This window comes from Sinocyclocheilus anshuiensis, unplaced genomic scaffold, assembly GCF_001515605.1.
Source record: "Sinocyclocheilus anshuiensis isolate Anshui unplaced genomic scaffold, SAMN03320099.WGS_v1.1 scaffold239, whole genome shotgun sequence".
Taxonomy (NCBI): Eukaryota; Metazoa; Chordata; class Actinopteri; order Cypriniformes; family Cyprinidae; genus Sinocyclocheilus; species Sinocyclocheilus anshuiensis.
Genome location: NW_015549568.1, coordinates 6584 through 29527, shown reverse-complemented (window position 1 = coordinate 29527; position 22944 = coordinate 6584). Strand labels below are relative to the sequence as shown.

The 22944-nt window shown below is 35.2% G+C and overlaps 1 protein-coding gene across 1 annotated transcript in view; it reads left to right on the top strand.

Moving 5' to 3' along the window:
* grip2b (glutamate receptor interacting protein 2b) overlaps positions 1-22944 on the top strand; it is a gene marked incomplete at its 3' end in the record, with an annotated part of 118502 nt that overhangs the window by 89534 nt on the left and 6024 nt on the right. The window contains exons 5-12 of the mRNA XM_016445342.1: positions 1381-1467; positions 1605-1680; positions 4157-4302; positions 6804-6951; positions 8549-8664; positions 16776-16916; positions 17769-17921; positions 20198-20387. Of these exons, the coding sequence (XP_016300828.1) occupies positions 1381-1467; positions 1605-1680; positions 4157-4302; positions 6804-6951; positions 8549-8664; positions 16776-16916; positions 17769-17921; positions 20198-20387 (1057 nt within the window). The remainder of the gene's footprint in view (positions 1-1380; positions 1468-1604; positions 1681-4156; positions 4303-6803; positions 6952-8548; positions 8665-16775; positions 16917-17768; positions 17922-20197; positions 20388-22944) is intronic.

The window sequence follows — 22944 nt, the reverse complement described above, 5'->3', positions numbered from 1 at the left end:
AATTTTTTGTTTTCAATTGTAGAACTATGTTGGTAACGACAAAATTTGTGATCATAGTTAGCTAATACTAACAAGAAACAATGCGAGGACGAGAGCTGTAGCTCCAACCACACAACTTTACAATGCTGTTTACGAATGTTCGTTGGAACTATGATTTCGAGAAACAGCAAATCGTAGAACGTCTCGGTTACGTATGGTAACCCTCGTTCCCTGAAGGAGGGAACGGAGACGTCACGTCGGATGACCGACGAAATTGGGATCTCGCCCCTACCCTCTTGATGGAGGCCAATGCCAGCAGGAGCAAAGTCTTCATCGAAAGAAATTTCAGCTCGACCGTCGGTCTTAGACTTAGAACCTCCACGTCCCGTGGTTGCCCCATCTCTGAGTCAGTAGATTTCGTCGGTCATCCGACGTGACGTCGAGAGTGACCGACTGAAAGGGAACTATGTTGGTAATGACCGAATTTGCGATTTTAGTTCGCTAACACTAACAGAGCTGTAGCTCCAACCACACAGCTTTGCGATGATGTTTGTGAATGTTAATTGGAACTAGGGTTTGCGAAACACAGAATCATTAAGTATGTTAGTAATGATGGAAGTTGTGACCATAGTTAGCTAATACTAACAAGAAAATATGCTTCTAACCACAGGTCAAAAGCTGTTGTTCCAACTACACAGATTTGCAATGTTGTTTGAGAATGTTTGTTGGAACTATGGTATTAGGAAATCGCAAATCATAAATATATGTTGATAAAGATCAAAATTGTGACCATAGTTGGCTAACAGTGCTTTTGGGAAAAGCACACCAGGCTGATTCATTGGCAAATGTTTGGTCAGTTGGAGATTGTCATCAGTTTACCAGCTGATAATCTTTAAAGCTTGTACAAAATCATCCAAAATCTATCATCAACCTTGTAAACGAATAATAAGAATTTTTTTTTTTTGTGTGTGTGAATACATTTTGCAAAATGTATCATCTGCATTATATGTTGACCATTTGCCAGCCATTTCTAGATATGGCATTGCCATTGACCAATTTAAATATATATATATATTTATTTGATCAACCTCTAGTTAATTTAACAACACTGAAATTTGCACAGCCATGCACTCTCATTATAATGGATTGAGGTGATTGTCTCTCATTGGCTCAGTTTGGCATGTGTGGTGATATATTGCGATCATTAGCCAGTCTGTCTTGTGCATGACAGATAAATTGCCTGGTTTATAAGCTCAGTGTTTCTGGCTGACCTTCTGCTGAACGTCAGTTTGCATCTGGGTTTATTTATCTGATTGTCCGCCAGATATGGCCCTTCGCCCAGTAAAATATGCTGATTTAGAGATGCTATTGCCTCTCTACTGTCTCTGTTGTCCCTCTTAGTGCCAGATAGTACCTCAGGTGTTATTTCCAAGACAATTGAGATCTGTTTGCAGAAAGAGGGCAACAGTTTCGGCTTTGTTATGCGAGGTGAGTTTGGGTTTGTTGTCACTCATTTTATTTTATTTATTTATTTTAATCTTTTTTGTAATATTCCTAAAATCAATAGTTGCAGATGTGTATATATATGTGTGTGTGTGTGTGTGTGTGTGTGTGTTATAATACAGGTGGATCCCATGAGGACTGGCACAGATCTCGTCCTTTGGTGGTCACACACGTCCGACCAGGTGGTCCTGCTGACAGGTAGTGCACAATGCAAAATGAGTTTGAAGTTTGAAGAATTTGAAGTTTATGCAAAAACTTTTTTTTTTCACTGATGCTGTTTTGTTCAGTGACTCATTGTCTACGATTTATTTAATCATCAAAAGTGTCCAGTAATAGAGGAGTCATTAAGATAAAATGAGAAGTATTCGGCAGGTCATGTGATCTCAAAATGGCCACCACCATGAGGGCTACCCATCTAAAGTAGAATAAAGCAGCTTTTAAACATATTTGCCAGATAGCTTGAACTGGATTTGTTAGCTTAGTAGGCTAATTGATTAGCATGCCAACTGCAGGGAATGCAGGACAGAATGTTAGCTTAGCAGGCTAATTGATGTTAGCTTAGCATGCTTACTAGGGCTGCCCCCTAATAGTCGACTAATCGTTAGTCGACCAGAAGAAGCTTGGTCGACCAAAATTTTATTAGTCGCTTAGTCGCAGAAAAAAAAAAAAACAGATGGAGGCGCAGGTGTGCTCACTTAATCTTAAAATACTCCGTAATTTTTGGTCATACAGACACATGTAATACATCTTTTGAATCAGTAAAGACTCTACGTTTATTTGTGTGTGTATTTGTGTGAGCACAATACCGCTCTTATGTGAAAGCAAACAGGATGCGCTTTCAGCCGTCTCGGTCTGTGAACTTGAGCGCGAAACTCCGTGTATATCTTTGCCTTACAGACATTAAAAATATATCTATATCTAAAAATGTCTACTTTAAAATGAAACAATTCAAATGGAAAACAAATTGTCAGATTATGTAATCCGTATGAAACATGCATACAGGCGCATCACTACTGCAGAGATGACGAGGTGGCGACTTTATCTCTGAAGCTGAAAACAAAGAAAGCACTAGTTTATCAAATTATTATAATGTTAATGCAGTCTCCTTACTGTTTTTCACTGACATATTCATAATCATTACCACTGCTGGTGAGCTGTGGCAAGCTTTATGCATGTACGTGAGCGCTTATTAGGCTATGTTGGCAATTAAAGGCTCATTATAATGATTTAATTGGTTTATTAATAAGCGTGCGATTAGTCGACTAATGCTTCAAATGAACGACTACTAGTCGACCAGAAAAATCCTTAGTCGAGGACAGCCCTAATGCTTACTGAAAACACAACTATTCATTTTGTTGGTGTTAAACTTTTTAGGTGAACTTGACTTTAAATGAACAAAATGTATGAGCAATCTTCCATGTTTGCAGGTCGCTTCCATGTCTCAACACACTATATGCATTTTTTCTAAATCCAGAAAGTAGGCCAGAGATTTCCCTCTCAGCTTAGACGGCTAGTTATTATTCTTAGTTTTAAGATTTTTCCATGCCTCTTACCAACCACTTTTCCCTACTTATATCAGCATCACGCAACCTGCCAAAAGAGAAAAATAAATAAACATATGTGTCTACAGAGAGAACATCTTCAGTAAGACCCCTTTGATGTTAGAGACAAAGACTGCCTTGATTGACGGGTGGAAATTGTATGCGTTGTCTTTCCTGAAGGCCCCCAGACGTTTCATGAAGAAAATAGAGTGCTCTCAAACAGATCCTCTCACATGTAGCATTAATCATTATTGTGGAATATCAATAATATTTTAAAGAAGCTGACTACCTAGGCAGCATAATAAGACATCAACCTTATGTTGCCTTCAAAAATACCAACAATTCATGGACTAAGTGCAAAAGGATATTTTGAAAGCTTAAATATATTCATTCAAAATTATTTATAAACTTACTCTAAAAGTTTCATTTGCATTAGTTGACATGAACTATCAATGAAAAATTCTATAAAAATAAAGCATTTATTATTAATATTAGTTAAAAGATAAAACATTTTAAGTTCAAAAGTTGTACTTTTAACATAAGTTAATGCAATGTGAACTAGCTTTACCATTGTTATTAACTTACATTAACAAAGGATAATGCTATAAAAAATAATTGCTCATTGTTAGTTAATGTTAGTTAAGAATTAACTAATGGTAACAAATGAAATCTTATTGTAAAGTGTTACTGAAATAATATAAATTCTATTGAAAATCTATCTGAAATTATGCCATGATAAAAAGTGGTTTTCCAATTCGTAGTAGATTTATAGATATTTATATAAAAGGTCATTTTTATTCAAATAAGTTATTGAAAAATTACACTACTGACACTACATTACAATTTAACTAGTTTAAATATGACAATAACGGTTTTCTACTTTATTATATTTTAAAATTTAATGTATTCCTGTGATGGAAAAGCTGACTTTTCAGAAACTATTATTTAAGAAACATCAGAATTGATATAAAATATAATAACTATCACTTTTGATCGATTTAATGAATCATTTCTTAATAAAGGTATTAATTTAATTAAATTAAAAATCTTGCTGATGCCAAACTTTTAAACAGGAGTCTATGTGTTACACATTTCATTGATAATATGACTGTTCCGCATATGTTCTTGTGCAGAGAAGGGACTCTAAAAGCAGGGGATCGGATCTTAAGTGTGGATGGTGTGGTTTTACACAGTGCCACTCTCAGTGATGCTCTTACTGTTCTGACTCAGTGTGGACAGGAGGCTCTGCTCCAGATCGAGTACGATGTCTCCATCATGGGTGAGTTACTTCAGTTGCGCTTGTTTTATGTGTTGACAGAATGAAAATTCCACAAGTCCCAGTGGATTAACGTGCCATCTGTTTTATATGTTGCACTTTGAAAAGAAATGATGAATTAACCCTCATAATGCCTTCAAAATCTGTGAACCATTTTCACATTCTGGGCCAGTTTGGACTCGAAGAATCATAATTTCATTAACTTAATTTTATTTTATTTTTTTTCAATTAAAAACCAAATTGTGTCTGATCAACAACTTCACATTAATGAGTGAAAGTGAAAAAAAAAAGTTTTGACTGACCATCTCATTACCATGTTATTAGCATGTTATTACCATAACTGCATTTACACGCTTTTTTTTAATTAAAAAATGAGAAAGTTTATGAACCACACACACACAAAATCAAAATATGCAAAATACATTTTTCAGTTTTGATGAGAAATTTTATTTGAATATATACTTGTATGTAATGTATAAAAACATTTACTCTGAGAATTACCATGATTAATCCCATTGGAATGAATGGAATTAAATTCCTTTGAATTTATAACTCATGATTGCTTGAAAACAGTCCAAATTTGTGCAACCTACATATTTATTTTTAAAAACAAAACATAAATATTACTCTGAAAAGTTTTCAGACAAAATAAATTTACTTGACTTGCATAAACCTTTATCGTCAGATTAAAAAAGTGATCAATTATTCATGCTGCAATAGTTCATCAGTAGGCCTTTAAAGGGGTCCTATTATGCTCTTTTACAATGTCTTGAATTTGTTTTGGGGGTGTACTAGAACATGCTCTCATGCTTGGTGGTTCAAAAAACGCATTATTTTTTACATAATTTACATTATTACAATACCTTTCTCCCCATCCTGGCACAAATGGCTCGATTAGTTCCGGGTTTGATGAAGGCCCGCCTTCTGAAAAACGAAATGTGATGTGATTGGTTAGCTGTCCCAGTGCGTTGTGATTGGCGAACAGCTTAGACGGTGTTTCAGTACTGCCCCGCCCCTTGCCAAAGCAGCAAGTTCCTGCTGCTCCGGTTTAGTTAAGGATGGCGTCAATATTGCCATATCAATTTGAGCCGGATTCAGACCCAGAGAATATTGAACAAGAGGATCGTGCAGAACCTTTGCACGCACGGATATTGCAAGACATATTAGAGTGGTAACGTTATTGTTGTTTTGTTTTTTTTTTTGCTAAATCACGTTTTAGATAGAATGTAGATTAAATGAAAATGACATCCACTTTTCTGAAGACAGTCGGTTTCCATCAGAAATACAGTGATATAAAAACACCCGCCCTCAATGTATGGGAAACACTGTAGTCTCATAATTGAAGTGTAAATTCTGCATATTACATCATTGTCCAGTATTGTACTGTCAGTAATTTATTATAAAAACTTTTTCATAATTGTAACATACATATTTACATACATAATTATTCAGGTGCATGTGTAATAACTTGCGAAAACTTTAGGCTACAGCAGCACTTCTTCTTCGTCGTCGTCTTGTCTGATGCACTCAACCAAGCGTTCTAACCATTACCTCGCCCCTCCCCAACCCCCAATCATTCGAATTTCCGTAGGCGGGAATTATTTTAATGATATTCTAATGGGCCGCTTTGTGATATCACAAAACCTGGAAAACAAACGCTGTAGTCGAAAAACGAAATATCTCTTTTTGGAGTGGACTTTGAGATTTGTAAGTTTGAAGATCTTTTTTATGGCCAAACATACACACTATACACTGACTAAAATTCAAATAGTAAAAAAGCATAATAGGACCCTTTTAAAGTCATGTTTATCAACAAGGCTAGATATGTTTTACAAAAGTTTTTTGACATTGATGTAACTTCATAGATAATTTTACAAAAAGTATTTTTGACACCAATTGGTATTCCATACATACCCGGATATTACCTAAGAAAAGGAATTATAATTTTTTTTATTTAATAAACTAATTATTAAATAAATAAATAAATAAATAAAGTGTATTTTGAGGGTCTTAAAGCAAACCACTTAAACACATATATATATATTTTTTTTTAGAAATTTTTATGTATCTCTTCCGGGTCAAAATGGACCCGAATGCATAATGAGGGGTAATCAAACTACTTTCGAGTGCTTGTCCTTTTATACAAAATTTTCCTGAAGCACAGCACTTTTCTCCAGTGGTCTCTGCTCTTTTTAACCATCTTCACTGTTTCATCTGGATGAACAGCAGGTTGTTGACCTTCAAGAGCGGAGAAACAACCCTCACGCCTTAACTAGTACTGTTAAGCTGATTTATGCTACAATTAGCATAACACCCACTGTTGTTCTCTTTGTAGAGTTATATGGGTCATATCCTACAACATGGAGATCTGAAATAAACTTTCAGCGCTCAAAACTTCCAAAAAAAAAAAAACTCTGTATTGAGTGTAAGCTGCAGGAAACGATCCGTTTAGAAATCACAGCATAACGGTGCTGTCCTTGTCTGTCCTTATCACCTGCCCTCAGACTCGGTGACAAACGCTTCAGGTCCTCTGCTGGTGGAGATTGCCAAGGCGCCCGGAGCCAATCTGGGAATCACTCTGACCACTGCCATGCACAGGAACAAACAGGCCATCGTCATCGACAAGATCAAACCCGCCAGTGTGGTGGACAGGTACACACTCAATGAGCCTCATTCGTTAAACACCAGCACAACAGACTACTGTGTAAATTGTAAAAGCACTTTTAAGCAATTTTCTTATGCAAATTGCTTGGAAAAACAACCAAAATTGTATGTTTTCATGAAAAACTACACAAATCATCAAGCAGTATCATATGGGATTTCTGCAAAAAACAAAGTTTTGTCACTGATGCCAGTTACGTAAATTGGGTAAATTATATGAACTGTGAATAGTGTGTAAAAATATTTTTGACATAATTTTGTTTCTTAAGTTGTTTGTAAATCAGACCTCATGTAAATCGTTTTACTACTTACCTAAACTTTTAGGTACATTTTAGTAAAACCATGCTTCTGTAAATGATTTTCTTTCTTCTCATAAAAAAATGTTTGTAAAACCATTTTCACGGAAATTATTTTTATTTTTAAGTAATTTATTCAAACTATTTCTACATAATAACATATTTTTTTACATTTCTTTTCAGATAAATTGTTTGTAAAACCATTACTAAACCCTAACAAAATTGTTCACAAATAAGCTTTAAATCATCCAACACAAATTTTTCATAAAAACATTCTTACAGTAGATTTTATTTCTGTATTTTTTATGTGAATTTTTCTTTAACTATTTTTTACGTAATTGTATTTTTTAATGTATTAAAAATGTGTTTGTTACAAAATTCTTCTGCAAATGATTTTCTTATTTTCTTATGTAGTTAACAGTCATTTTTACTTCAATGTTTTTAAGTTTTCCTACAAAAGTTGTCCGTGAAAACAAATCTTACATAAAGGATTTTATCTTTGTAAAACCATTGTTGCACAATTGATTTGATTTTTATCTAAATTGATCATAGATTAACTATTTTTTAATAAATGCATTTGTTTTCATGTACAGTAAATTGTTTGTAAAAGCATTTTTTTTATTTATTTTTTTTTTACCTTAATTGTTCAGAAGACAGTTCAGAAGGTTCTTCAGAATATCTTCCTATTACATACATTTTTTGAAAAACCATGTCATAAAACTATTTTTTTACTTTTACAGTAATGTTTTTTATATAAATTACATTCTTTCTTTTTTTTCTTAATTGTTCCCAAAACGATTTTTGTGAAGGATGTTAATTTTTTAAAGAAAAAAAAAACATTATTTTACAAATTATATGATTCTGTCTTATGATTCTTATGAAATTATTTTATGAACAATTTCGAAAGAAATTCTTCTTATAATATCCATAGTCATTAACTGTGCAGTCACATTTACCTTACATTTAAATTGTAAGTTAAATTAATTAATTAAATTAATCCCTCAGAAATATGTAATTTTAATCAAGGTAATTTTAATCTGTTATAGTTATTAAGATGCATGTTTTCTTGTGAATATGTATTTTATGTATTATTGTTTTTATTACAGTTTAAAGACAACATGAAACATCATTCACCATCCTCTACTTCCTTTTTTTCCCCATATATTTCACACATTTCTGAGGGAAATAGAGCACTCAGATTCATTATTATGGTCATTTGGGTGAGTTTTGATGTTGTTTTTAACACGTCCCGCATTTACGACAGTTCTAGCAGTTCTCTGTTTGCGTCTCAGGTCCGGAGCGTTACACGTGGGTGATCATATCCTGTCTATAGACGGCACGAGCACAGAGCACTGCTCCGTCCTGGAGGCCACGCAGCTGCTGGCCAGCACTATGACTAACGTGACCTGCCAGAACTAACGCTACGCTAGATTTTAGCATGTCTTCTATGATGAACATGTTTTTAAATTTTGAAATAAAATGTTTTATTTTATTTTTTTGTCATGGGGGTCAGAGTGATATAACTGTCCTTTTGTTATTATTTTATTATTAATTTCATTATTTAATTATTAATCTTTTATTATTATTATTTCTTGTTATTTCATGTTTTCTCATTAAAATCATACGTTTTCCTATTTTACAAAATCATAAGAAACCATTAATACAAAAATTACAATTAAGAATACATTTAAATGTTTGTTTGTTTGTTTGTTTTCCCTGGGGAAATAATAATTAAGATAGCATGTATTCAAGGTGAATTGAGGGTTACACCATGTGACATTAAGTCATTTAAACTGTTTACATTTTCTTGAAAAGAGTTTGTACTAAATCATAAGAAAACATGAATACAAAAATTAAATTTCTAAGAACTCGGTGCATGCATTTTAAACTAAATTTTTTTAACCTTTCTTTTTCATTTTATCTTGGACAAACTTGGATAGTCTTATTTGTCATTAAGCAAATCGATTTTATTATGGTCGTGGAGTACCATATACGTAAATGCAATGGTATATGATCATGGCAATCATTCAAAACCATCATACTGAACCACAGTACTTTTTGCGAAGTCTATGGCAACCTTTTGTTTCCCTGTTTGTTCCAAAGGAGGTCATAATAATCTCTCTAATTATAGTGATATAAACCTCACATGTATCCTCTTCGGATGCACAAATGAGGACGAGAAAACATGGATGGAGATTGCTCTGCCATCTCTTCTGCTGTCGTCTAATTTAATTAGCTTCTTGTTCTGCTTGATGTCGCCCCACGAGCTTTAGATTTAATCACAGAGACCTGCTCACCCTAGAAAACCAACAGACAGAGGCTCTATATCAAACCAAGACGCGGTGGACGAAGAACCAGACTGGATATTTTCATCCCCGTTTATATGCAAATGCAGGAATGAACAGATGTCCGACCGTGCAGACCACATTGCACTAAAAGCCTGAATTAGACGCCTGCATGTCGTCTCAGACTGTTTGCTGCGCCCTTGTCAGATAATCTAATCAATGGCTTATTATCACTGAGCGCATAAACATTTTCTAATTGCGCAGCTTTATGGATGCACTCAGTGATTGGACGACTTCAATTATAGAAAATGTTGAAACTTCAGATGCTTTGACTTGAAAGTTTTTACAAGAGTGTAATTAATTTTTATTTGACAAATACTATGATTTATTAAATAATAAATATGCAATTGATGAGTTGTACCACATGACATTTTGCAACATTTTACAATATGATATACTATATGATATTGTAAATTTGACTCACTCTCGGGTCATTCAAGATGTAGATGAGTTTGTTTCTTCATAACAGGTTTGGAGAAATGTAGCATTACATCACTCGAATGGGTGCCGTCAGAATGAGAGTCCAAACAGCTTATAAAAACCACAGTAATCCACCCCACTCCAGTCCCTCAATTAATGTCTTGTAAAGTGAAAAGCTGTGTGTTTGTAAGAAACACATTTATTATTAAGACTTTCTTAACTTTAAACCATCACTTTTGCAGCACATATGAGTCCATAATCCATAATAACACTTCCTGCATTAAAAAAGGCCATTACCCACTGGCCTCTCACATTAAAATCCACTGAAATAGTACTGTTTTTGCTTGTATACAGTGCTTAATCTGCGCATATGTTTCTCCTGATTCAGACGAAACGACTTTGTCTCTGGAGAAAGCATATTATATATTACGGACTCATATTTTAGCCAGAAGCAACAGTTTGACGTTACGTAAAATATCTTAACGGTAGATTTGTTTCTTACAAACACACAACTTATCACTTCACAAGTCATTAACTGATGGACTGGAGTGGTGTGGGTTACTTGTGGATTATTATGATGTTTTTATCAGCTGTTTGGACTCTCATTCTGACGGCACCCATTCACTGCAGAGCATCCATTGCTGAGCAAGTGATCTAATGCTACATTTTTCTAAATATGTTCTGATGAAGAAACAAACTTTGATATTGCACATCCCTCTTTGAATGGAACACAGAATCTAATCAATAGCATATTATCACTGAGCATATGAATATTTTCTATAGTTGCATGACTTCATGGATGCAACCAATGACTGTGCAACTCCAATTAAAACTTCAGATGGTCATTTTTACTTTGACTTTGAAGTTCTTGTTATTTCTGTTTCAATCATCCAGAACCGTAGATGCCCATCAGTCACAATTCTTGCCCCACTTCTGCCTCCATGATTGTGCCTCTGGCAGTTAATTACATCCACCAAAGCTTTAAACCCAACAAGATGACCTCTTGAATTCCATGCATTGCTCGCATACATCGTAAAACAGAGTTTATGATGCCAGGACAGCCTTGACGCCTAGATTTTTGGGCACAGGAACAAACGTCCCTAATGGATACGGACAAGTAAAGTGGTTTAGTTTTTCAGCATCTGATCTGTCCTGTTAAAATATCACATGGCACTATATAGGTCATTCCCTGCCGTGCTGAGAACCCGAGAGAGGAGGTGGAAGGCTGTAATGATGGAAAAACATATTTGCGAATGTGAACTTTCAGCCACAGCAGGATTTCAATCAAGAATTGACGCCTACTCGCAGGGCCCGTGTCAGTAATACATAGAAACTTCACCCAGGAAATAAATGGAGTTTGATATTTTGCCATATGACTCTATATTTTCGATTCAGATTTTATATATGCAAATATTGTAGCTGACCTTGTTAGGGGAAGAAAAAGAAAGTATGTCTGGTAACAACCTCATTTGGGATTGCCATCTTTGAGATCCTGGGATTTAAAGTGAGGAAAAATAGAATTTGTACATTTTAACACATTTACATATTTGGTAGACACTTTTATCCAAAGCAACACTGATATTACATTACACAGGTTTGAAGCTGGCAGATTTACATTTGCCATTTATTGTGTGCATTATGACCTGAAAAAAATTTGTTTAAAACATGTGCAATTTCTTAGAAATGTAATATCTGTATTCACATTGTTTTGTGCACAGTTTTCTTTTTAATGTATTTTTCAAGGAAGTTTTTTTTTTTTTTCTTACAAAAAGTATTAATTTTTGGACCACATGACATGTAACTAGCCGAACTGACTTTGCCTTTTCATACAGAAGTCCATTTATAATATTTTAAATGATTTATTGACCTCTCTGTGACACAATTTTATATTATAGAAATTATGGGAAATAATGTCACAATTATGAGAAATAAAGTCTCAGTTATGAGTAATGAAGTTGCAATTATGAGAAATGAAACCACAGTTACAAGATACTTTAGTCACAATAACAGGAAATTAATAAACAGTTATAATAAAGTTGCAGTTATGAGAAATAATGTCGCAATTATGACACATAGTTGCAATTGCGAGAAATAAAGTCTCATTTATGAGAAATGAAGTCACAGTTAAATAGTTATTGCAATAACAAGAAATAATGTTGCAATTATGAAATAGTCGCAGTTACGAGAACTAGTTGCAATTATGAGAAATTAAGCCACAGTTACAATATACTGTATTTGTAATTACAATAAATTGATTTACAGTTGTTATAATAATTGCAACATTATTTCTCTTGATAAGACTTTATTTTGCATAATTGTGACTTTATGAGAAATGTCACAGACCTCTCTATGATATAATTTCCTGTTAATATTGTTTCCTGTTCAAATTTTTACAATATTTTGGCAAACTTTTATTACATAAATTTTTTATCTCAAAAATATTTTTAATATTTCATTATAATTTCTATAGTTCAAACAGTAGAACATGTATATACATATTTTTAAATGATAATAATATAAGGATATGCCCAGTTTTTTTTTATTTCATTTTTATTGTTAACTTTTTTTATGCATGTATTTTCAATTTTATGCCTTAAAATATATCAAATGAATTTTACTTTCAAGTCATTATATGTAGGAATTGCATTTTTAATGTATTTCTGAGTACATTAATAGCTTTATGTCATTGACTCATGTTGCACATACCACTTTGGATGCAACGCAGCAAACATTGAGATGGTAGTCCAGATTTTTTTTTAAATCTTTTAATTGTACTGTACAGTATGTCTGTATTTTGCAATACAGACTTAAACTACACACAATTTAATAACAAATTAGCCCAAACCACTGCTAATAACCTTAGCATCAGTCACCTGCTGGTTCAGTTTGTATTTTAGATAAATGACGTGGTCTTAAAAAAACAGTATTGTAATCTCCTTACTTGAATTAAGCTCCCGTCACATCAGACTGTGTGGGAGACTTTGCCGTCATCATTCCTGGTGTTCTCAATTCCTACATCAAGAGACAGAGTTGTGTTTCTTTGAGACATAGCAGACGAGCTTAGCATAAGCCACAAGGAAGAGGGATTTAGCGCTCAAACGTTAGAAGATGCCTCATTGGTGCTCAGACTAACAGATAGTAATATTTAACCTGGCTTGTGAAAATCTGTCTGAAAGTGGCATTTCTTAATGTCTCAACACAGTCTGTGTGGCAAAACAAAATATATAAACATAATGCTAATAGAATGCTAATATGTGCAGGAGTTTAAAGGTTTGTTTAGTAATGTACCAAAAATTTAAAAAGTAGTGAGTAGACTTCATTAAAAACTTAAAGTGTTAACCACACACATAAATACACACATCTCACCAAGTGTTTTTAAGCTTCTTATGGTTTTCCAGAGATGGAGGAGGGTAAAGCTAAGTTAAAGCTAAGTTGTTGAATGTCATATTACTTAGTTAGGGCGTTTCACACTCTTAATACCCTGCTGGAAAATCCATCTCAAGTTGGCAGCTGGTTTGTTAATAGTCTAAACTGCTAAACCACTTGGTCCATCAATAAACCAGCTGCCAGCTAAACATAAAGGTTTAAGGTGGTCAGACTGCTTTTTTGGAAAATGGTGGCTGGTCAGCCAGCTAATGACCAATTTGAACCAGTTAGAAACTAGCTACCATGTCCATAAACACATTTACCAGCTTGAGATGGATTTTCCAGCATGGTAAAGAATCGCATTTGTCTTATATGCTAAGCATGTTAGGTCCAGTGTTAAGTTCAGATATCTTATTTGTTATCTATAGACACTTTCACTTTTATGTATTTTTATGTACAGGGTTTTATGTATTTTATAGAAATCTGTTTTTGCTTCATAGCATTATAAATAAAAAGATCTAAAATAAGAATAGTCACACATTACGAGAAATACATATGCAGTTTTGAGAAATGAGAATTATGTACGAGATCTAAAATCACAATTGTTAGAAATAAAATCGCAATTACAAGAAATGGAATTGTTGTTACAAGATGGTTGCAATTATGAGAAATGTCACAATTATGATATAGTCGCAATTATAAGAAATAACATGCAACTGTAAGAAATAATGTCACAGCAGTCGCAATCAGATAGTTGCAATTATGTGAAATAATGTCATGGTTTCAGCTGCAATCATGTTGCAGTTATGAGATATAGTTGCAATTATGAGATAGTCACAATTATGAGAGTTACAAGATACTTCAGTTGCAATTACAAGAAATGTATACACAGTTATAATAAAGTCACAATTATGAGAAATAATGTTGCAATAATGAGATATAGTCATAATTACAAGAAATAATGTTGCAATTTTGAGCTATAGGGCCCTGTCAGACACCCAGTGCAATTTTTTTTTTTTTTTAAGCGTGTTAGTAATATGCGCCTATAGGCGGGTGAACAACACGCGTGCGTACACTTTGCTTATTACACACACAGGGATGCACAAACATGCCAAATATAAAAAATGAAAGAATTACAATGTAAAAGATTATTATTGTGCCCCGTAGATGGTCTGCTCGCACGCATTAACCTCGCGCACAAGCAGAACCTTTCCTCTCTGGAGAAGCGCTCAGTCTTTGCTCTTGCAAATTCTGCCATGTAAATAGCGAATCCGCCATGGCACAAGCGCAACTGGCTCTAGGAGTCTGATTGGTTTATTGCACGTTACGCCCAAAACACACCCATTACTCATTAAGAGAATAGGTACAATCCTTTTGGTTCATGTGCTAGGCGCGCCGACCATTTTTCACATCGTTAAACTAGCAAAAGGGAATTCGGACACGCCCTATATGCACTTGCACTGTGTGCTTTAGACCATGCGCTTAGATCGTTAAAATATGGCCCAGAGTCACACTTACGAGAAATAATGTTGCAATTATGAGATATAGTCACAGTTTTAAGAAATAGTCTCAATTATGAGAAACAGTTGCAATTATGAGAATAAAGCCACAGTTACAAGATACCGTAGTCACAATTACTAGAAAATAATTCACAGTTTTAATAGTCGCAATTTAGAGAAATATACTAGCAAGTACAAGAAATGAAGTCACCTTCTCAAAATAGTCACAATTACAAGAAAAAAATGTCTCAATTATGAGACATAATGTTGCAATAATGAGATAGTCGCAATTAAGAGAAACAGTCTCAATTATGAGAAATGAAGCCACACTTACAAGATACTGTAGTCGCAATTACGAGAAATATAGTTTTAAATTATGTTAAATTATAAGCTTCAATTATGAGAAATAAAGATGCAATTATGAGAAATGAAGTCAATTTCAAGATAGTCACAGTTACACAGTTCACAGTTAAAATTGTCACAAATTACGAGGAAGTCAATTCCCAATTCCATGAATAAAAGTCTCAATTACAAAAAATAAATTTACAATTTATGAGATCTATATAAAATTACAGTTATGAGAAGACAATCGCATTTGTGAGACAAAGTCATAAGTAAGCTTCACGTTGGGGTCCTGATCACCCTGAAGGGGGTTATTCTGCGATAACAACCATCTGGATGTACATCATCCCGCTTATTACATGGCTACTTGCCACATGAGTAAATAATTAGACAAGAAATATTGATTTGATTTGAAATATTTGAACGCAAAGCTTCCGTGAAGAAAGCAGTTGTTAGCAAGCGGCAAGTTCAAACTAGATCGACATTTAAGGGATACGTTGCAGTCATACCACTTATTACACAACATTTCACCACATAAATAATTATGGCGATAAAAGATATTGATTTAAGACAAAACTGTTTTAAAATCTTACAAGAGACAAGAGACAAGAGAGCGAGTCCACGATACCAGCGTGACATTATTAAATAATTGTACACATAATATTGAATCGAGTTTGAATATTTTATTATATTTAATTAACTAACCAAACGCAAAGCTTCCATGAAGAAATACTCTTCCTAGCAAGAGTATAGCGCCGACTTCAGTTATCCGGGTGAGCCTGAGTTATCAGCTTTTACCAGTTATTATCGAGGGATAACAAACCTCAGAATGTCGCGACTGACCAATCAGAATCAAGTATTCCACAGAGCCGTTAAATAATTATAGTCATTATATTAAATCTGTCTTGTTAATAATTTTGCAGTTCATGGTAATATTAATATAATTCATACTTGTTTTTCTATTACTTTTGTAGGATAAACAATTTTGACCTTGCATTGGGTCATCCCTGGATGTCCAGAATCTGCTTCCTGAAGCAAAACCAGTTGCGAACCACTGCCTTATAATAAATGACTTGTTTCAAGTGTGCTTGTTTAATTTATTAAATTAATTTTTCTTTTAAATTCAGTCTTCTGCTCCTGTCGGACCTACTGCATTATGAGTGCTTGGAGAAACTGCAGGACAAATGAGAACAAGCACATACACGCACACAGAGGCACTCAATTACACGGCCTGCCTCTAGCAGCAGGACTTCATTAGCCTGTTTGTTGATGAGCTTCCCCATTGTTTTGCATGCACATTCATTTTCCACAGGCCGGTATTAGAGACGGATATTATCACTCGAATGCGACTTCAACAGACCCTCAAGACTCCAAATGATGGATTTTTAGAGTTTAAATGAAGGTTTATGAGAGCAATATAGAGAGAACACCACATAGAGTATGTGTGCGCATGTATTTTTTTAATAAAAATGTATATATATTTTGTTATTTATTTTGAGAATCATGTAATTAATACCTCAATTTAGTAATTAATTTTGTGTGTTTAGTGAAAGTTCAGAAAAGTGACCACCCGCACTGCTGGGACCCCTGTGTGAACTACTGCCATTCTCAACATCCTGGTCACTGTAAGACATCGACATGGACCTCTGCTTCCAGTAACCCATCCAGCTCTCAGGATTACTGCAAATGTAACTGCATTACATCATTTTTACACAATTGCCATCCTTTATGAAGATGATTTGACTAGTTTCCCATAAAGCAATTAAACTACTGCAAACCCACTTAACATTGTTTGGCAAAATTCTGCAGTCATGTCTGGTCATTCAAATAGATTATAAGTTCGCATCAAGGCAAAAAAAAAAAAAAAAAAGTTCCCCATGCAGATTTTGCTTGTGTTCAAGTTGGTTACACAAAATTTCTTGGACAATATCGAGTCATTAAATAGGAGTCTACACATTTTTTCTTGAGGGCAAAATATTTTTTATTTTGCAAATCTCACTTGTGTTTCCAGTGGGTCATGCAAATTTGCACAAAATTTTACAGATGATATTAAGTCAAGGTGTCCATGCGACTGGGAATTCTTTGTGACCTTTGCTTCATATTGACAATAGTATTGATGTTTTTTTTGCTCTGACATTTCAATGAAATATCACTAATATGACCCCAATTTTATTCTATTCTGCACCAATTGCTGTTTTTACTGACCGACTACCATTTTCTTCAGAAAATCTACCTCTCTAGTTGAAGTCATCCATCTTCATTTACATGTAAAATAGCATTACGTTAATATGGAATATTGTTCTTAACCCAGACATCCACCTCCCAGCGGTTGTCTCCAAATCGAATATAACGTCCCCTTAAATAACAAATGCTTAGTGCATAGATCTGCAAAGACTAGCAAGGGACCAATAGAATATGAATCATTAACCTGCAGTGAGCCGCTCAGTCTCTTGGACCATTGCCATCTCTTTGATTTTAAATTTTTAAAATGCGGCTACACTGCCTGATTTTCTCTCTCCTTTCCTCTCTCTTCTCTCTAGCGGTAGTCTGCACTAACTTCTCTCCTGGGTCCACTACCACATCAGGCATGACCAGCCAGGGTTCCAGCACGCTGCCCCGGGCCGCTCCTCCCATGAGCCCACGGAACTCTATGCTAAAGAGACGACAAAGGAAAAAAGAGCACAAGAGCTCATGTAGGTGACTGGATCGGTTTTCTTGTGATATTTCCTGTTTGACACGACTATATAACGACTACAGCGCTATATAAACAGTGTCTTAATGCATTTCATAAGTGACTGATTTGTGAAGTTCTACATAGGCTGTTTTTAAATGGCTTCTCATGAAACGACTATACACATAACTGATTCCAGTAGAGTTAGATGTTAGCTTGTTGATAAGCTAAAGAACAATGGTCTAATGGTGCATTAAATGTAGTTCTAAATGTAGGTTTGGGAGGAGCCTAATCATTCAGTCCTGTCAATCATCATTACAAGTCTATAATAGCAGCATTCATTGCGCTGTCCCAGAGACAATTCTTCCGGCAGCCGTAGTTGCATAGTTAGTATTGTATTGTATGGTATTGTAGGTTTTTTTTTTTTTTACCTAAACCAATTTTATTATAGGTGTTAGCATGTTTGCTAAGCTAATAGCACAGTCCTGGAGATACTTTTATGCAATACATAGCATAATGGTGCATTAAATGTAGTTCTAAATGTAGGTTTGGGAGGAGCCTAATCATTCAGTCCTGTCAATCATCATTACAAGTCTATAATAGCAGCATTCATTGCGCTGTCCCAGAGACAATTCTTCCGGCAGCCGTAGTTGCATAGTTAGTATTGTATTGTATGGTATTGTAGGTTTTTTTTTTTTTTTACCTAAACCAATTTTATTATAGGTGTTAGCATGTTTGCTAAGCTAATAGCACAGTACTGGAGATACTTTTATGCAATACATAGCATATACAAATACTGCGTAAATCATTTATTTTTAATTACCCATATAGCACAGGTACGTCGGCAAGATGTCTGTTAAAGATCTTTTCATCTGGAAAGCATCTGCTGTGTACAAACATCTGATAGACGTCCCTAAGTTGTCAGTTTTACATTCATTCTAAATCATAAACATCTTAAAGACATCTTCTAAACGTCTATTTGACATCTGATAGGAAACGTCCTAGAGACGTACTGCAGATGAACAAACACTCTAAAAAAATACGTCTTGCAGATGTAATTTAGATGTCAAATAGTCGTCTCTGTGATGTACGTGTCCTAAACCAATTTTATTATAGGTGTTAGCATGTTTGCTAAGCTAATAGCACAGTCCTGGAGATACTTTTATGCAATACATAGCATATACAAATACTGCGTAAATCATTTATTTTTAATTACCCATATAGCACAGGTACGTCGGCAAGATGTCTGTTAAAGATCTTTTCATCTGGAAAGCATCTGCTGTGTACAAACATCTGATAGACGTCCCTAAGTTGTCAGTTTTACATTCATTCTAAATCATAAACATCTTAAAGACATCTTCTAAACGTCTATTTGACATCTGATAGGAAACGTCCTAGAGACGTACTGCAGATGAACAAACACTAAAAAAATACGTCTTGCAGATGTAATGCAGACGTCAAATAGTCGTCTCTGTGATGTACGTGTGCTATCAGGGTAGGCTGAACTATTTTTATCTATTGCAGTTATTTTTGTAGTTAGATGTTAGCATGTCGCTAAGCTAACAACTAAGCACTCTAAGAACCGTTACAATACATAAACACGTATTGGGTATTAAATTATTTTTATCTATAAATTAAACTACTTTTATTTATAGAGTTAGCATGTTGCTATGCTAACACCACAGTCTAGGCACTATTAGGCAAATGTACAAACAAATATATGTTTTATCTATTGGTTAAACTTTTAGTAGAGTTGGATGTTAGCATGTTGCTAAGTTAACAACACAGTACTCTTAGCACTATTACAAAAACACAGTGAACACATTGAACACATCAAATTGATTTTACTAAACAGTTTTTTATATCATTAAAAAAATGCCAGTGGGGATGTTAGCATGTTGCTAAGCTAACAACAATTGTGTATACTTCATTACTGAATACTTCTGCGTTTATCTTACTTCATTCCTCCATCTTGGATAGATTTTATTGGTTTTGGAATAGAGTTTAAATTTTACATTTACACTGAATTTATTTGACCATCGACCTCACGTCTTCTGTCTTTTGCAGCATCTCACACATGATGTGCGTTCTGAAAATGTTCTGTTCACGTTAAAAGAAAACCTTAAAACGTGCAGTGCATTTCTAGCCCTTGCTGTTGCTGTTTTTTTTTTTTCATTCCATTGGCCTGTGTCTCACATTTTTAAACATAAAACCACATTGTGTGTGAACAGCCCCTTAATGGATTAAAACCAATTGTACATTTATGCTATTTCTGTGGTGATATTTCTCTCTGTTTAGCTGTGTCTTTAGCCTCAAGTTCTGTGGGCCCTGGTGGTCAGATAATCCACACCGAGTCCAGTGAGGTCACTCTGAGAGGAGATCCTCTAAACGGGTTTGGGGTTCAGCTGCAAGGTGGAATATTTGCGACGGAGACCCTCTCTGCACCCCCTCTTATTCGCTTTATAGAGCCGGACAGCTCGGCCGAAAGGTATGTCCCAAACTTTAACTCAGCCATGTACACAAAACACAGCCATCCACTCTAACTCAAGCACATATAAACACACTATTAGGTGCCACAACGGACTGAGAATCTGTTGAAAATGCAAGCAGATCTTGTAAAGATACCAGTATTTTCAAATGTATGCCATACGACAGAGCTGCCATACACTGACTCAGTGAGAGGTGCTTGAAAATGATCAAGCTGGATGTGATACTGCCTCAGAATCTGGGTCAACACTCAGCAGGAAACTCGCATTGCAAAAGAATCATGCCTTTTCTCGGCAACGTTTACGAAAGAGACTTTCATTTTTAATTTAAGAGGTTGGAATATGTCTTTGCTACACACTGCGCTCTTAAAGGGAGGGAGATATTTAGGAAGGGTCTCCAAAATTAAACTCAATCCACCAGTAGCCCCTCACTGCAGAACAAAGATCCAGGGGGCGGGGTTGGATCCACATCTAGGGGGTGGAGATGGTTGGTTTAGGGGTGGAGATGGGTGGGTTTAGGGGTAAGGGGGTGGAGACGGGTAGGTTTAGGTATATGTAAGGTGGGAGGAGTTGGATCTGGATCCAACCACACCCCCTGGATCTTGTGTTCTGCAGTGAGGACCATCTCCAATCCACTGGAAAGACAAATGACAAGAGAATCTCTTTAACATCTCAAATGCTTTTTCTTAGACAGCAGTGAGATTAAATGGGAGAGCTAATGGATCCTAACTTGGGTCTCATGCACCCAAGCTAAAAAGACCCCAGTAATCTCACGTCACATCCAGAGTTTCACAAGAAATCTCAATAATGTTTCAAACTGCTCTTGGATTTGCCAAGATGCCAAAGATTTAAACCAGAAGTCGAAAATCTAAACTTTTACTGTATGTCAACAGTTGTCTCAGTTGGGACTCTTTATTTGATCAAAGGACTTTTAGGAGAAACATCTGAGACTAAGTTTATACTAACATTTTGCTAACTATAGCTTTAAACTCTTATCTCGAAAAGTGTTTTGTTTGTGTCTCTTTTTATTTGTCCCAGAGAATTTCAGAAGAGATATCTGAAACTAAGTTGTCACATCAGTTGCTTTGCTAACTTTTTGCTAACATTTGGCTAAGTTGATACAAAAGTGCTACATCCACTGTTTGGCGAACTTTGTTAATTGGCTCTAAACTCTTACTGTATGTCAACAATTGTCTCATGGGTCTCTTTGTATTTGTCCGAAGAAATTGTAGGAACATGTGGAACCAAATTGCTACAAAGGTGCTATTTCAGCTGTTTTGCTATCATTTGGCTAGCATTTTGCTATCTATAGCTCTTCTTACTGTACGCCAACTGTCTCACGGGTCTCTTTTTATTTGAGATTATTTTTTATTTTATCTTAAACATCTGAGACTAAGTTGATACAATCACACACTCTTTCCAAAGACATGCCAGCAAATCCAACAAAAACAAAGGCCTCAATGGAGCCAAGCTCGACATTTTACTGTATTTGCCGTCACTGGATGAGGCCCTAAATAAACTCTCTGTAATTATATTCAGATTTGTAAATGTGTCCGTTTCTGTTTGTTTTTGAAGCTCAGTGCGTGAGTCATTCCTGGTGTGAGATTGTTGTAGCATGAAGCAAGTGATTTGATGTGTGTTGAGCTGTGTTGTACTGTGGCAGTGTGAGACATTTGTGGTGTTTGGGCTGGAAGTCATGGCATGTCAGGTCAGTTGTTCTCTTCCATGCACCAGGGGTGGATTTAGTGATTTGGGGGCCCCAGGCAAAATACAGGAATGGGGCCCTATACAATTTCACACATTTACAACCTTGAGGTTCCTTTCACTGTTCCTCGCTGCTGCACGATCGTGTCCCATAGTTGTGTCTAATCTTTTAGATTTTTCATGTACATGTTATAAATAAAGGATTTCTTTAATGTTGTAAATCCCTTGTTCACATTTAAACAGGTTATAATACTATTAGTATTAGAGTAGGTTGGACACTAGGTGGTGCGTTGTGGTAATTTTCACTATGCAATTGTCTACACAACGCAAGGCTAAACTTTAAAATATACATTTAGTTTAATCAAAAACATATCTAATTAATTTAATTCATAAAAACAACTTAATTTATTTATTTGTATACAATAATAGGGCCCTATGAAATTTAAATTTTATTTATTTATTTTTTAGAAATTCAGTACACTTCAATCAAACCGCGATATGGACTAGTGTATGTGAATATTAAATGGCAAAAAATACTATTTAGCTACTACAGACGACAACCGCGAGCATTGCGCGTGCTTAAATAGCAAACTAGCAAACAAAACGCGCGTCTGCGCCGTTCATTCCGTCACATTCCGTGTTACACAGTAAATTCCGTTTTCATGAATAGATTCCGGGATTCCGTCCCCATTTTCTACATCGCCCTACTTTTGCTAAGAAGCACGTTCAACGCGGACGCACAGACGGTTGTCGTGGTAATGAACACCACAGCAACCACTTGTGCATCCGCACTGAACGCGCATCTCGCATATAAAAAGCATTTTAGGGGGCCCTTGGCTTTTGGGGGCCCAAGGC